General features: G+C 41.7%; 2 protein-coding genes across 2 annotated transcripts in view; one reads left to right on the top strand and one right to left on the bottom strand.

The window, feature by feature from the left end:
- The window catches only part of adgrv1 (adhesion G protein-coupled receptor V1), a 127,571-nt gene that overhangs the window by 61,293 nt on the left and 52,742 nt on the right, over nucleotides 1-13,536 (bottom strand). The window contains exons 74-83 of the mRNA XM_086313987.1: nucleotides 13,244-13,464; nucleotides 12,879-13,158; nucleotides 12,603-12,746; nucleotides 10,804-10,975; nucleotides 10,507-10,648; nucleotides 9,855-10,423; nucleotides 9,481-9,744; nucleotides 7,653-7,770; nucleotides 7,359-7,530; nucleotides 7,024-7,266 (exon numbers count right to left, since the gene is read on the bottom strand). Of these exons, the coding sequence (XP_086170113.1) occupies nucleotides 7,024-7,266; nucleotides 7,359-7,530; nucleotides 7,653-7,770; nucleotides 9,481-9,744; nucleotides 9,855-10,423; nucleotides 10,507-10,648; nucleotides 10,804-10,975; nucleotides 12,603-12,746; nucleotides 12,879-13,158; nucleotides 13,244-13,464 (2,325 nt within the window). The remainder of the gene's footprint in view (nucleotides 1-7,023; nucleotides 7,267-7,358; nucleotides 7,531-7,652; nucleotides 7,771-9,480; nucleotides 9,745-9,854; nucleotides 10,424-10,506; nucleotides 10,649-10,803; nucleotides 10,976-12,602; nucleotides 12,747-12,878; nucleotides 13,159-13,243; nucleotides 13,465-13,536) is intronic.
- LOC147317225 (uncharacterized) lies at nucleotides 3,560-5,416 on the top strand. The gene has a single exon (XM_086312880.1). The coding sequence runs from the start codon at nucleotides 3,560-3,562 to the stop codon at nucleotides 5,075-5,077; it is 1,518 nt and encodes a 505-aa protein (XP_086169006.1). The 3' UTR covers nucleotides 5,078-5,416.

Below are 13,536 nucleotides of genomic sequence, written 5' to 3'. Positions count from 1 at the left end.
GTCTATTTACCAACATACGTAAAGATATTACACATAAAAAATACACGGAAACATTGGAAATCACTTTTTGGCAGGCAATCACTTTTTGGCACAACACCGGCTCGTAACCAGCGCGTTCTGCCGTCGAGGGCGATCATTGGTTAATAGTGATCATGTGACTGATGCAAGCCAGATCCTTTTATTTAGCAAAACTGTGATTAATAGTTAAATATTATTGTTGAGGGGCACAGACAGGACTCCGCACGCACGCACACATAAAAAAATAAATAAAATTTTTTTAAAAGTTGCCTCAACAAAAGGGCACTTTGGGCACTCATCAGGAAAGGGGCGGGTGCTCTATCTGTCCATGAAGCCAGATAACACACACCAATTAGTTAAACTGCAGGAATGTCTTAAAGACATAAAGACCTGGATGGCCGCTAACTTTCTGCTTCTTAATTCAGATAAAACTGAGGTTATTGTACTCGGCCCTGAAAATCTTAGAAATATGGTATCTAACCAGATTCTTACTCTGGATGGCGTTACCTTGGCCTCCAGTAACGCTGTGAGGAACCTTGGAGTCATTTTCGACCAGGATATGTCCTTCAACGCACATATTAAACAAATATGTAAGACTGCGTTCTTCCATTTGTGCAACATCTCTAAAATTAGAAATATCTGTCTCAGAGTGATGCTGAAAAACTAGTTCATGCATTTATTACTTCCAGGCTGGACTACTGTAATTCATTATTATCAGGATGTCCAAAAAACTCGCTGAAAAGCCTTCAGCTAATCCAAAATGCTGCAGCAAGAGTACTGACAGGGACTAGAAAGAGAGAGCAGATTTCTCCTGTTTTGGCTTCCCTTCATTGGCTTCCTGTTAAATCCAGAATTGAATTCAAAATCCTGCTCCTCACATACAAGGTCTTAAATAATCAGGCCCCATCTTATCTTAATGACCTTGTAGTACCATATCACCCTATTAGAGCACTTCGCTCTCGCTCTGCAGGCCTACTTGTTGTTTCTAGAGCAGGGCTCGCAAAATCGCTAGCCCGACGTCCCAGGGCTAGCGATTTTTCCAGTCGGGCTACCAAAATCTATCTCAGCCCTGCCCGTCGGGCTATCATAGGTAGGAAAAATATATGTCAATGCTTTTGCATTCTTTCGGCAATGTAGTTGGGTAATTATGTCATTGGCATCGGTGAGCCACTGTCAATATGTCACATATTGAAATCGCGTTTGAATTTGCGCTTGTTTTTTGCTTCACTTTGCAATCGCGCGAACTGCGCATAGAGAGCGACAGTACTGATTGGTGAGTGACGATAATTTGCGCACCAATTCCTCTGACATCGTCTTATCAATCGTTAGCTTACTATGCAAACATGACAAGTGAAATCTCCCACAGCAAGCTTAAACATGTGAGAGGTTGATCGCGCAGAGAATCGCTGACAACGTGAGTGCGTGTGTAAAAGCAGCAGGATATATATTTTAGTTCAGCCAAATAAGACAGGTCAGGGTGAAGAAGTGACAGCCAAAGAAAAGCTTACCACAAAACGGAAAAGAACAAAAGGAAAGTGCAGCTTTATGGTTTCATGGACAAAAGAATTTCTGTGGCTGCAATATGACAAGCTAAATAACCAGGGGTGCACATAAGTGGTCCGCAGGTGCGCATTCACTGTCAAAATAAAAAACGCGCACAAGATAAGAAGTTGCAACGCGTGTTTGCGTACATAAGATTTTCTGGAGGAGGACAGACATTTGTTTAGAACGCTTAAAGATGTCGAAGAAGCAAGCTCCTTTAATAAGCAATTACTTTGGTGTTCCTCCACCTCCAAAGAAATGTCAGAAGGAGTCCGAACCACAAAAGAAGCGCGTGTTCTCGGAAAAGTGGTCGCAGGAGGTGAGCTGGCTTCAAACAAATGATGAACGCACAGAGATGTGGTGCACAATGTGCCGTGAAAATCCCACTCTAGCGGACAAAAACAGTGCCTTTTATATGGACGCAAACGCGTGTTGCAACTTCTTATCTGGTGCGCGTCTTTTATTTTGACAGCGAATGCGCACCTGCGGACCACTTATGTGCACCCGTGTAAATAACATAATGTTCTGCCGGGTGTGTTGTTGGTTTTCCCTCGATTTCTGAGTCGACAAGCGTCTTTGTTACTGGGACCAGTAATTTTAAGAAAGGCCCCCATTAGAAGCCATGAGAAATGCAAGAAATGCATTATTATTATTCCAGAAATAAACAGTTAAACATTTTTCTGGAGTTACGATTTCATTTCAGTAGGTAAATAGTGTAAAACATATTTGCTTATATAGGAAATATCTGTTACACAGAGTGGTGATAGCATGACACGTTCAAGGTAACAGTGAATGAGCAACAACTGGACTTAAATACATAAATAGCCCTTTTTGAACTAGAAGTCATAGTCATACATTTCATTCACACCCAAATGCATTGGGGACAATCGAAGGTTCAGTATCTTGCCCTTTGACGTGTGGACTGATAGCATTGGGGACTGAAGCACTGATTAGTACGCATAGCCACAGCTGCCCAACATAAATGATTCCATGTTGGTTAAAGACCAAACCAATCAGCTGCATATACACTGCAAAAACTCAAAGTCTTATCAAGTATATTTGTCTTGTTTCTACTCAAAATTTCTCATCACACTTAAAATACGAGAAATCAGCTACAGATATTTCAGTGAGATATAGGAACTTGTGAAAAAGTCTTGAAAACATATTGTTTTATTTTTTGTACCTTTTAACATTTCACAAAGTAAACTTGTTTTGTATTATGAACACATGTTTTTGTTGGCTGGTTAGAGTTGCATGGATCGCAGATTTATCCGTTTTTTGTGAATATAAGCTGCTGACTGGTGAGCAGAATTTTCAGCTTGGTACGTTAGTGTTCATCGTCAGTTAATCATCAAACATATTTAGTGCTTATAACAAATATATTATGCTAAATAAAGACAGATTTTTCCACAATGTATATGATAGTAAGAGTTAGTAAACCTCTATTAAAGTCTCCCTCTGCAGTCTGTTGTTTCTTAGATTCAGCATTGAAACTGAATTTAAAACAAAACATAGATGACATTCTGTTGCCTCGGCAACCACCAAGATCTCACTGCCTACAGACATTCAGTAACTCTCATTGGATAATGTTAATAAATATCTTTCACTAAATATGAACGTTTTCTACCTGTCCTTGTTTAAATTATGAAAGAAGTTATTATGCCTGAGAATCTCTAGAATGTCGAATACTTTCCACTAAACAGTTGTCTTCTACTTTGGTTAGTTTTTTTAACAACCATTTAAAAAACATATTTTTCTTTAGTTTTATTTTTTACTGCAATTCCTGTAGAGTAGCTTTTATAGTGTTAATTCAGTATGTGCTACAAAATAAAAGCCTTTCCTTTACATTAGGTTTGTGGGCATTTTATTTTGAATTGTTCTAATCATGGCACTTCAAAGGAACAGCGCATCACAGGAACAGCCTGTGATGTCACAGTGCACATTCTACTGAAAAACCTATAAATAGGGGAGACATTCAACCAACTTCAGTGGATCTCGGATGGCAGAAACACAAAACAACCTGGTTGTTAAAACAAAGACAAGGCAGACGCAGAGAAACACAGACGCAAACGCTGACGCATCTACAATGGCAGAAGCAAAAAAAGCCGCACAACCAAATACTGAAAAGTCTCCTGTGGCACAACCACCAAAGGAAACGGTTGTGAAACCAAAGAAACAACAAAAGCAAAAACAGAAAAGAGTGGCTGAAGAACCAAGAAGACCAATTACTCGGACATATGCCCGGGCTCTTCTTGAAGCTCAAAACACCACGGGTTATGGAGCAAACCCGAAAAATGAAGAAGTGCAAAAAAACACTGAAGCCACTCCTGAAAAAGAAAAGGCTGAATCCCTCCCCATTTCAAATGCAAAGGAGGACATGGAGAGAGAGGGAAATGGGAAGAACCACAGCAGACCAAACCCTGTGCCTAACGGAGGGACTTGGCAATATCAACCCAATCCCACATTTAGACCCCCGTTTAATCCCTGGCACGAGATTGCTGCTCTCAGACACCAACTGGAAGCCTCCCAATACCATCAGAACAACCTTTACGGTAAAATGGTAGGTGCAAACAAGAGGGCCTCTTATCACCAGCTTGCGGTGAACAAACTTCGTGAAGAAATTCACGAGAACAAGCGAAATTATGAGGAAACAATTAAAGACCTCATAGAGCAGCTGGAAGAGGCTTCTAGTAATAAGCCCAATGACATCAGTGAGACAGACACTCTCACAAATGACAATGAAGCTATTGTCATATTGGATGAGGTGATTGCTACCCTGAAGGACCAAATCAGCCACCCTACCACAGAGCAGTGTGTGGAGTCTGCCACTCCAACCACAGAGGCTTCACACACTGACTCTGTAGGACTGAAGTCCTCTAAGGAGGCTGAATTTGAGCTCAAATGTAGGATTCAGCAAGAGCAGATTGAGATGCTCCAGAAACAGCTCCTAGCAGCTCAAAATCAGCTTGAAGAGCAGGCCGTTAAACATAGGCAGGAGCAGGAGACACTCAACCTGGAAATCAGTGACCTGAAATCCCAGCTCTGCCCCAACAAGGCCCTTCATGATTTGAAGAGAGAATCTCCTGAGCGAGAGCTGAAAGAGGCCAAAGATTGCTCACTTAAAATCCCACAGCAGCACAAAGAACAAAATTCCACTGCTGCAAATGAAATGCATAAATGTGAGCCTCTGAAAGAAAACGAGACTGGAGAACAGGAGAAGATGGAAAAAGAGGACTCACTGCCATCCACTGCAATGTCTCTGCAGGAGCCTCAGAAAGAAAAAGACACCACAGAACAACAGAAGATCGAAAAAGAAGAGTCAGCTGCATTTTCTGTACAGGAATCTTTGCAAAGTCTACAAGACAAACAGAAAATGCTCAATGTCAAGGTGGCTGAACTCGAGAATGAAGTTAAGAGCCTGCCAGAGATTCCGCCAAGTAAGAAGAAGAAGAACAAGAAGAAGCGGAACTGTGTGCGTCCCCAATTTCACATAATTGGTGTCAACATCAAGTCCTAAAAATCATATTTATATACAACTAAATTGTCAGTGAACATTTGAACCCCTCTCGGTCGAGACAGAAGGCCACCCCTTCCTGAGCCCGGTTCTGTCAGAGGTTTCTTCCCATTAAGAGGGAGTTTTTCCTCTCCACTGTCGCAAAGTGCTTGCTCATAGGGGATTTGGGGGCTTTTTTTTTTAACACCAACCACTGGTAAGTTCACTGACATCAAATTTAAGACTCAGCAAATATGGAAATGGATCATCCGTCATCAAGTGAGGAATCATCCATTTAAAACATGTTTGCTGAGTCATATTTAGTTGTATATAAATATGATTTCTGTCACACTCAGGCCAATCACAGACTAATTTGGACAATTGGTAAAAAATAAATAAATTGAAAAAATTGAAAAAAAGTAGTTGTGTCATTGTTTCGTGTAGATTTCAAATAACATGCCATTTTATGTCAACATATTTCTGTTACATTTGTAGTGCTCGTGGTTTTATATTCTTATGATCCTGTTTGTTTGATGAGTATATCCTTCTTCCTTACTTCACATATTTACTGCTGCTTGGCTAGCTTTAGTCATGCTAGCATCAGCACGGGTAGAAACAGATACACATCAGAGACATCACATGTAGCTTGTGTTTATGTTCAGAGTGACATCTGATTTAAAAGCAGGCAGCAAAGCACTGAGCAGCATATCAGTCAGCACAGAAAGCAAATGCCATAAATGTCATCAATTAGGCTGGAATAGTTTGTTGTTTGTCTTCTATTGTAAGTGCTTTACATTTCAGCATGACATCCTGTATGTGTCCTACACTGAGGACACTTGAAACTGGTCATTTTCTTAGAATGGAGCTAAAGATAAAAACAAAACAAAACAAAACTTTCATAAGAAACCTTTATTCTGCAGTAAGGGACATTAAAAACCTAATAATGTTATCATTAAAAATATTAAAATGTGAAGTAAATGGTAAATGGTAAATGGCCTGTATTTATATAGCGCTTTACTAGTCCCTAAGGACCCCAAAGCGCTTTACACATCCAGTCATCCACACATTCACACACTGGTGATGGCAAGCTACATTGTAGCCACAGCCACCCTGGGGCGCACTGACAGAGAAGTAATCATAATTTTTGCACAAAATCAAAATAATCTGTTTATGCAATACCAGGTGCTGTAACCTTTTCCACTCTGTTATGCTCAGTCACTGCATCTTCATGTAAGACACGTTTGTTTGTGTGATCTTTAAAGCTGTTCTTCTAAAAAGTTATGCAATCTAGGATTTTGAATGCTGATTGCTTCAAGCTGCAGCAAAATGTATGTTTGATACATTCAGTCATGAGTATTTTATACTGTTATTATTCCTCTTAAGAGTATCTGGAATATGCACTTCTTACAGTGGCCATGTTACACAGTACCCTGCTCAAATGTAGGTAATGTTAGACATGAGTCTCCTGGAATTAGACCTCAGTACTGTTAAAGTTGAGTTACTGACCCGTTGCTGTGTCAATAAAAGTGCAAAAAAGAAAAAAAAAAGCAAGGTGTCTTGCTTTAAGATAAAGTCCCATATTTTTTGTAGCTTTTTGAACAGATGGTGTCTTATTCTCAGCACTTTTTTCTAATTATTGTTGTCAGAGTTGAGATTTAATTCTTATATTTAACTCAATCAAGAAAGAAACAATTCAGTCTCTTTCCTTGCAGTAAGTCAAATTTTCTTCATTTAAGCATAAATTTTAGACAGTTTTGTCTAGTTAAAAGGCATAGATTCATTTGCTAGTTTTAACAATTCTAGTCAAGTAACTTTTGCTCAGCCCACTGGCAGAATTTTTTTCTTCTCAAAACAAGAAACTTTTGTCAGATTTAAGAATATTTGGCTTGTTTCAAGTATAACTGTTTATGCAATGTACCCCAGTTCTACCTGTGCTTAATTTCTACATAAAGCATGTCGTTGTCTCTTACCAGTGTCCGATACTGTACAGACATGGCAGAAGCTGTGCTTGCTTGTCTGTAAGCTTGGAGGATGAGGCTTGTTGTTGTCAGGGTGGCGATGGGGAGTCTGTGGCCCACAGCAAAGTACACAACGCCATTTGGGTTGTCGCTCTCTGCTAAGGTGATGTTGGAAAAACGGGTGGTCTCATTAATGGTAGCTCCAGCACCCACTTGATAAATCTCCACTAGGAACCATGCCTGGTATTCTGGTTCCTACAGTAGAACAGATTAGCACATTTCAAGACTAGAAATAAAGGAAAAGTGCTATAACATCTACAAGTGTCTACATCCACTGCCTGCCTTACATCATCATTCACAACCTCCAGAGTGAGAGTGCAAATTATCTCGCCTCTCCTACAGGTCGCTGTTCCTGAGGTCCGAACAAGCTGTGTAGTTAGGTTGACTCCATTATTGACAAGTGTTAGCGATGTCTTGTCGAAGGTCGCTCTCCAGAAGACCTGCAGATCCTCAAAAGCTCTGAGCGGAAGGAAAAATGGCATAAGGAAAAAACACATTGATAATGGAACCATTAAAAGGAGATGTGTTTTTATCAACGCCACTTGTTAAGCAGAAATGAGAAAGAAGGTGTGTTTCATTACCTGTTTTCCTGTCTCTGCAGAGAGAGCAGAGCAGTTCTATTCTCTGAATCTTCATCCAAAACCTTTCCCATCAGAGAATTAAGGCTAAATCCTACAATGCCGTTATGGAAGTCACTCCCTGGTGTGAAAGGAAAGAAACAGAGAAAACAAAACAATCAAAATACAGTGGGGCAAAAAAGTATTTAGTATTATTGTGCAAGTTCCCCCACTTAAAATGATGACAGAGGTCAGTAATTTGCACCAGAGGTACACTTCAACTGTGAGAGACAGAATGTGAAAAAAAAAAATCCATGAATCCACATGGTAGGATTTGTAAAGAATTTATTCGTAAATCAGGGTGGAAAATAAGTATTTGGTCAATAACAAAAATACAACTCAATACTTTGTAACATAACCTTTGTTGGCAATAACAGAGGTCAAACGTTTACTATAGGTCTTTACCAGGTTTGCACACACAGTAGCTGGTATTTTGGCCCATTCCTCCATGCAGATCTTCTCGAGAGCAGTGATGTTTTGGGGCTGTCGCCGAGCAACACGGACTTTCAACTCCCGCCACAGATTTTCTATGGGGTTGAGGTCTGGAGACTGGCTAGGCCACTCCAGGACTTTCAAATGCTTCTTACGGAGCCACTCCTTTGTTGCCCGGGCGGTGTGTTTTGGATCATTGTCATGTTGGAAGACCCAGCCTCGTTTCATCTTCAAAGTTCTCACTGATGGAAGGAGGTTTTGGCTCAAAATCTCACGATACATGGCCCCATTCATTCTGTCCTTAACACTGATCAGTCGTCCTGTCCCCTTGGCAGAAAAACAGCCCCATAGCATGATGTTTCCACCCCCATGCTTCACAGTAGGTATGGTGTTCTTGGGATGCAACTCAGTATTCTTCTTCCTCCAAACACGACGAGTTGAGTTTATACCAAAAAGTTCTACTTTGGTTTCATCTGACCACATGACATTCTCCCAATCCTCTGCTGTATCATCCATGTGCTCTCTGGCAAACTTCAGACGGGCCTGGACATGCACTGGCTTCAGCAGCGGAACACGTCTGGCACTGCGGGATTTGATTCCCTGCCGTTGTAGTGTGTTACTGATGGTGACCTTTGTTACTTTGGTCCCAGCTCTCTGCAGGTCATTCACCAGGTCCCCCCCGTGTGGTTCTGGGATCTTTGCTCACCGTTCTCATGATCATTTTGACCCCACGGGATGAGATCTTGCGTGGAGCCCCAGATCGAGGGAGATTATCAGTGGTCTTGTATGTCTTCCATTTTCTGATGATTGCTCCCACAGTTGATTTTTTTCACACCAAGCTGCTTGCCTATTGTAGATTCACTCTTCCCAGTCTGGTGCAGGTCTACAATACTTTTCCTGGTGTCCTTCGAAAGCTCTTTGGTCTTGGCCATGGCGGCGTTTGGAGTCTGACTGTTTGAGGCTGTGGACAGGTGTCTTTTATACAGATGATGAGTTCAAACTGGTGCCATTCATACAGGTAACGAGTGGGGGACAGAAAAGCTTCTTACAGAAGACGTTACAGGTCTGTGAGAGCCAGAGATTTTCCTTGTTTGAGGTGACCAAATACTTATTTTCCACCCTGATTTACGAATAAATTCTTTACAAATCCTACCATGTGAATTCATGGATTTTTTTTTCACATTCTGTCTCTCACAGTTGAAGTGTACCTCTGGTGCAAATTACTGACCTCTGTCATCATTTTAAGTGGGGGAACTTCCATAATCGGTGGCTGACTAAATACTTTTTTGCCCCACTGTAGAGGAATACACATTACATAGTTATTAGAACGTATACCATAAAGCCTCTTTCATGCATTTACCAAGAATAGTGATTTTGGCAAAAGCTCCAAATCCCTGGAGAGAAGTGTTTGTGATCTGTGCTCCTCCCTCTGGATCACTGAGGTAAACATAGAATACTTCCTGTCCCTCAGGCTCTGAGTCATCCAGGATGAAGAGGATAACCTCTGTCTCATTCTCACCAGCTTGCAGGGACACTATAGGGGACACCAAGCGGAAGTCCTGCTCTTCCTTTGCAAGGTTCCCAACAGGTTTTAGATTGATGGGTAGCTGAGTTGTACTTCCATCTAAAAGAAAAAAACCCCAACAAAAGTTAGAGAAAATTTTTACACATTACACTAAATAACACAATACACTGTCCCACAATATCGATGTAAAAGACATGCAGCACACACACCTCCATAGGCTTGGACTCGAACCCGCACAGCCCCATCAAAACCAGCAGACCTGCGCACCCTCAGAACCACGCTGCGCGCCTGCTGGGTTTCCTCATCCATGTCCTCTTGTACCTGGATCAGATCAGGTCCAATACTCAGTATTCCACCAGTTGCATCACTAGCCAGGATGGTGACGGTGGCGGCACTGTGCTGAGGGTTAAGGCGAGGAGAGGTATGTGCCCACGCTAAGTCCTGATTAAGAACTTGAACATCTGTCAGGTTTACATGGAAGTACTCATCAGGTTCGGAAAGGGAGTCATCAAGCACTGAAAGGCTTAATGAAGCGTTGGTTTGGTAAGGTGAGTTGAAGACCAAACGGCCATCTGGTACAGCCAAAAAGTCCTCTCCTGCTGTTGCGCTCCCTGCTGTTGTTCTAAATGACAGGTAGGTGGTATTGCTACGAGAACCGTAAAGTTTCTGAATATAAAGTGTAATAGTCTGGATGTCTTCTGCAATAACAATCTGGCGGGAATCAGAGGAAAACTGGTAGATCCCCAGTGGCTCCACCTCTGCCACTGTAAAACCTGACCTGTGCAGGGAGAGGAATTAGAGTGAGGTCACATGTGAAATTCAAAGAGTAAGTAGCAGTCCAATATTCAGTGTACCAACTACCTGAACTTGACAGCATCAGCTCCAGCAGAGCTGGAGGCAGCAGCGGTGAGGTGTATAGCATAAGAAGCTGGATCCAATGAATCGGCAACTGCTGTTAGCGATATGGCTTTACTCTTTTCTCCATGGGCCAGGGTTAGTGAACCTAAATATAAAGAAGGAGCTCACTATCAACTGTTAGAAGAGGACGTGCAGCGTTTAGTGCGCAGAAACACTACACCTTGAAAATTTTAGTGAAAAAAATACTACACAACTTAAGTCTTTCAGAGCTCAATCCTTGTCTTTTTCTCACTGTTTTACCTGAGTTTGGGATGATTGCTCCGGCTTTAAAGCCAGGCAGAGTCTCTCCTAAAGGATACCCAGCCTTCCATTGCACCCTGATGTCTCCAAACAGCCCTTTTCGTGTCACATTTGCCACACAAATCCCTGTTTCCACGCTTGAAACCTGCAGAGCCAGTGAAGCAAAGCCAACCTACAGAACATAAATGATAGAGGACAGTTAATAATGGTGTTACTTTGGTGCCCTCACATACAGGGAGTGCAGAATTATTAGGCAATTGAGTATTTTGTCCACATCATCCTCTTCATGCATGTTGTCGTACTCCAAGCTGTATAGGCTCAAAAGCCTACCCCCAATTAAGCATATTAGGTGATGTGCATCTCTGTAATGAGAAGGGGTGTGGTCTAATGACTCAGAAAAGTCAAAAATAGTGAGATATCTTGCAGAGGGATGCAGCAGTCTCAAAATTGCAAAGCTTCTGAAGCGTGATCATCGAACAATCAAGCGTTTCATTCAAAATAGTCAACAGGGTCACAAGAAGCGTGTGGAAAAACCAAGGCGCAAAATAACTGCCCATGAACTGAGAAAAGTCAAGCGTGCAGCTGCCAAGATGCCACTTGCCACCAGTTTGGCCATATTTCAGAGCTGCAACATCACTGGAGTGCCCAAAAGCACAAGGTGTGCAATACTCAGAGACATGGCCAAGGTAAGAAAGGCTGAAAGACGACCACCACTGAACAAGACACACAAGCTGAAACGTCAAGACTGGGCCAAGAAATATCTCAAGACTGGTTTTTCTAAGGTTTTATGGACTGATGAAATGAGAGTGAGTCTTGATGGGCCAGATGGATGGGCCCGTGGCTGGATTGGTAAAGGGCAGAGAGCTCCAGTCCGACTCAGACGCCAGCCAGGTGGAGGTGGAGTACTGGTTTGGGCTGGTATCATCAAAGATGAGCTTGTGGGGCCTTTTCGGGTTGAGGATGGAGTCAAGCTCAACTCCCAGTCCTACTGCCAGTTTCTGGAAGACACCTTCTTCAAGCAGTGGTACAGGAAGAAGTCTGCATCCTTCAAGAAAAACATGATTTTCATGCAGGACAATGCTCCATCACACGCGTCCAAGTACTCCACAGCGTGGCTGGCAAGAAAGGGTATAAAAGAAGAAAAACTAATGACATGGCCTCCTTGTTCACCTGATCTGAACCCCATTGAGTAGCTAAAACTAAAAACAAACTAAAAAATACTTCCAAAAACATTCAGCTTTGATATTAATGAGTTTTTTGGGTTCATTGAGAACATGGTTGTTGTTCAATAATAAAATTATTCCTCAGAAATACGACTTGCCTAATAATTCTGCACTCCCTGTAAAGTAGAAGGGTTATATTTAATGGTTATGTGTAAGATGTCATGTAAATTTAATATCTAACGACACCAGGTTCAGATACTTGTATTAAAAACAGATAAATGTACACAAAATAATCAATGACTCATCAATGCCTCACTTTGAAAGTTTTTCTTCAAATTTTAAATGATCTGAAAACCTATGTGGAGAGGAGTCAGATGAATACAGTGCTAAATATCAAGGTTTGTCATCAAATGACTAGTAAAATGATATTTATTAATCAATTTTTGTCAATATCTGTGTAAATTACTCTACCCTGACTCAGAAAAACTGACACATAATTCCATATTTATAATGGAAAGAAATACCTGCAAACGCACACAGTGAGCATATCTCCAGGAGTGTCTTTCTCTGATAACTGGCAACAGTTTCTGTCTAACAGGTAAGCCATTTAAATATAGAAAAAAAATTACAATTCACCTCTGAGTTAGCAGCTTCTTCAGGTACAATCACTGTAGCAACTCTGGCCTCGTGAAGAAGGCGTGGCAAAGAGCCAAGGACGACACTGACAAGTCTAACATCAGTGAGCTCTGCGGTGATGCTTGCACCCACTGACAAAAATGCCTACGGTGGGAAGAAACAGGTGAAATAAACAAGGGATTCAAGATATTATAAACTATTCTATTGTAGAAGGTGTGTTCACTTTGTGTACGGGTAATTCTCAATACACGAGTTACTAAACGTGCTTTTTCTCACCTGGCTGCTGATGGGTAGAGAAATAGCACTGAAGCTCTGTCCCTCTTTTAAGAGCAGTCGTCCTTCAGCTTTTCCACCCAGTATCTCTGTTATGTCCATCATTTCATCTATCCCACCTGTGATCCTGTAGCCTACACTAGCATTGCCAAATAGCCCAGCAAGCCGTGTCACATTTATAACCATAGCTCTGCTGACCTCTGACCCCGAGCCTGTGACTACTATAAACTGCTGCTTGGAGTTCAAAGAAAAAACCCCATGAGGCTCATCGTTAGCAGGCACCCTGTGGGAGAGAGAGGAATAGTAATTTTAAGGTCATTCAGTCTTTGATTTTTCTACTACCATTTCTAACTGATCAAATAACAAACCTGATGCGAGCTCTGATCAGATTCGGGTTGGCATCCAGAGTACCCCCACCCTCCACAAATATGAGCTGAAGAATGTAGAGCTCCTCTAGCTCTGGCACTGTATCAGGCATCAGCTTAAGGATGATTTCTGCTTCTCTTTGGCCTTCCCGAATCATCACTGAGCCAGTTAAGGCTAGAAAGTCACCTGCAATATCTGAGTCACTCTGTATTCGCCAGTGCACCTGAGGATACGATATGGTTGTGTTTACAAAAGTAAAAGTATTATATTTTTCGTTTAAGCAGGATATTATTAG

Source organism: Aulonocara sp. 'chitande type north' Nkhata Bay, linkage group LG12 (genome assembly GCF_057382095.1).
Source record: "Aulonocara sp. 'chitande type north' Nkhata Bay isolate Kocher_YH1m ecotype deep benthic linkage group LG12, A_spYH_male_GT1.1, whole genome shotgun sequence".
Lineage (NCBI taxonomy): Eukaryota > Metazoa > Chordata > Actinopteri > Cichliformes > Cichlidae > Aulonocara > Aulonocara sp. 'chitande type north' Nkhata Bay.
Note: the sequence above shows the minus strand (reverse complement) of the source record. Positions and strands in the feature narration are given on the sequence as shown.

What these genes read in the sequence shown, in the direction of transcription:
- LOC147317225 (XM_086312880.1), top strand. Translation starts at nt 3,560, where the DNA reads ATGGCAGAAACACAAAACAACCTGGTTGTTAAAACAAAGACAAGGCAG.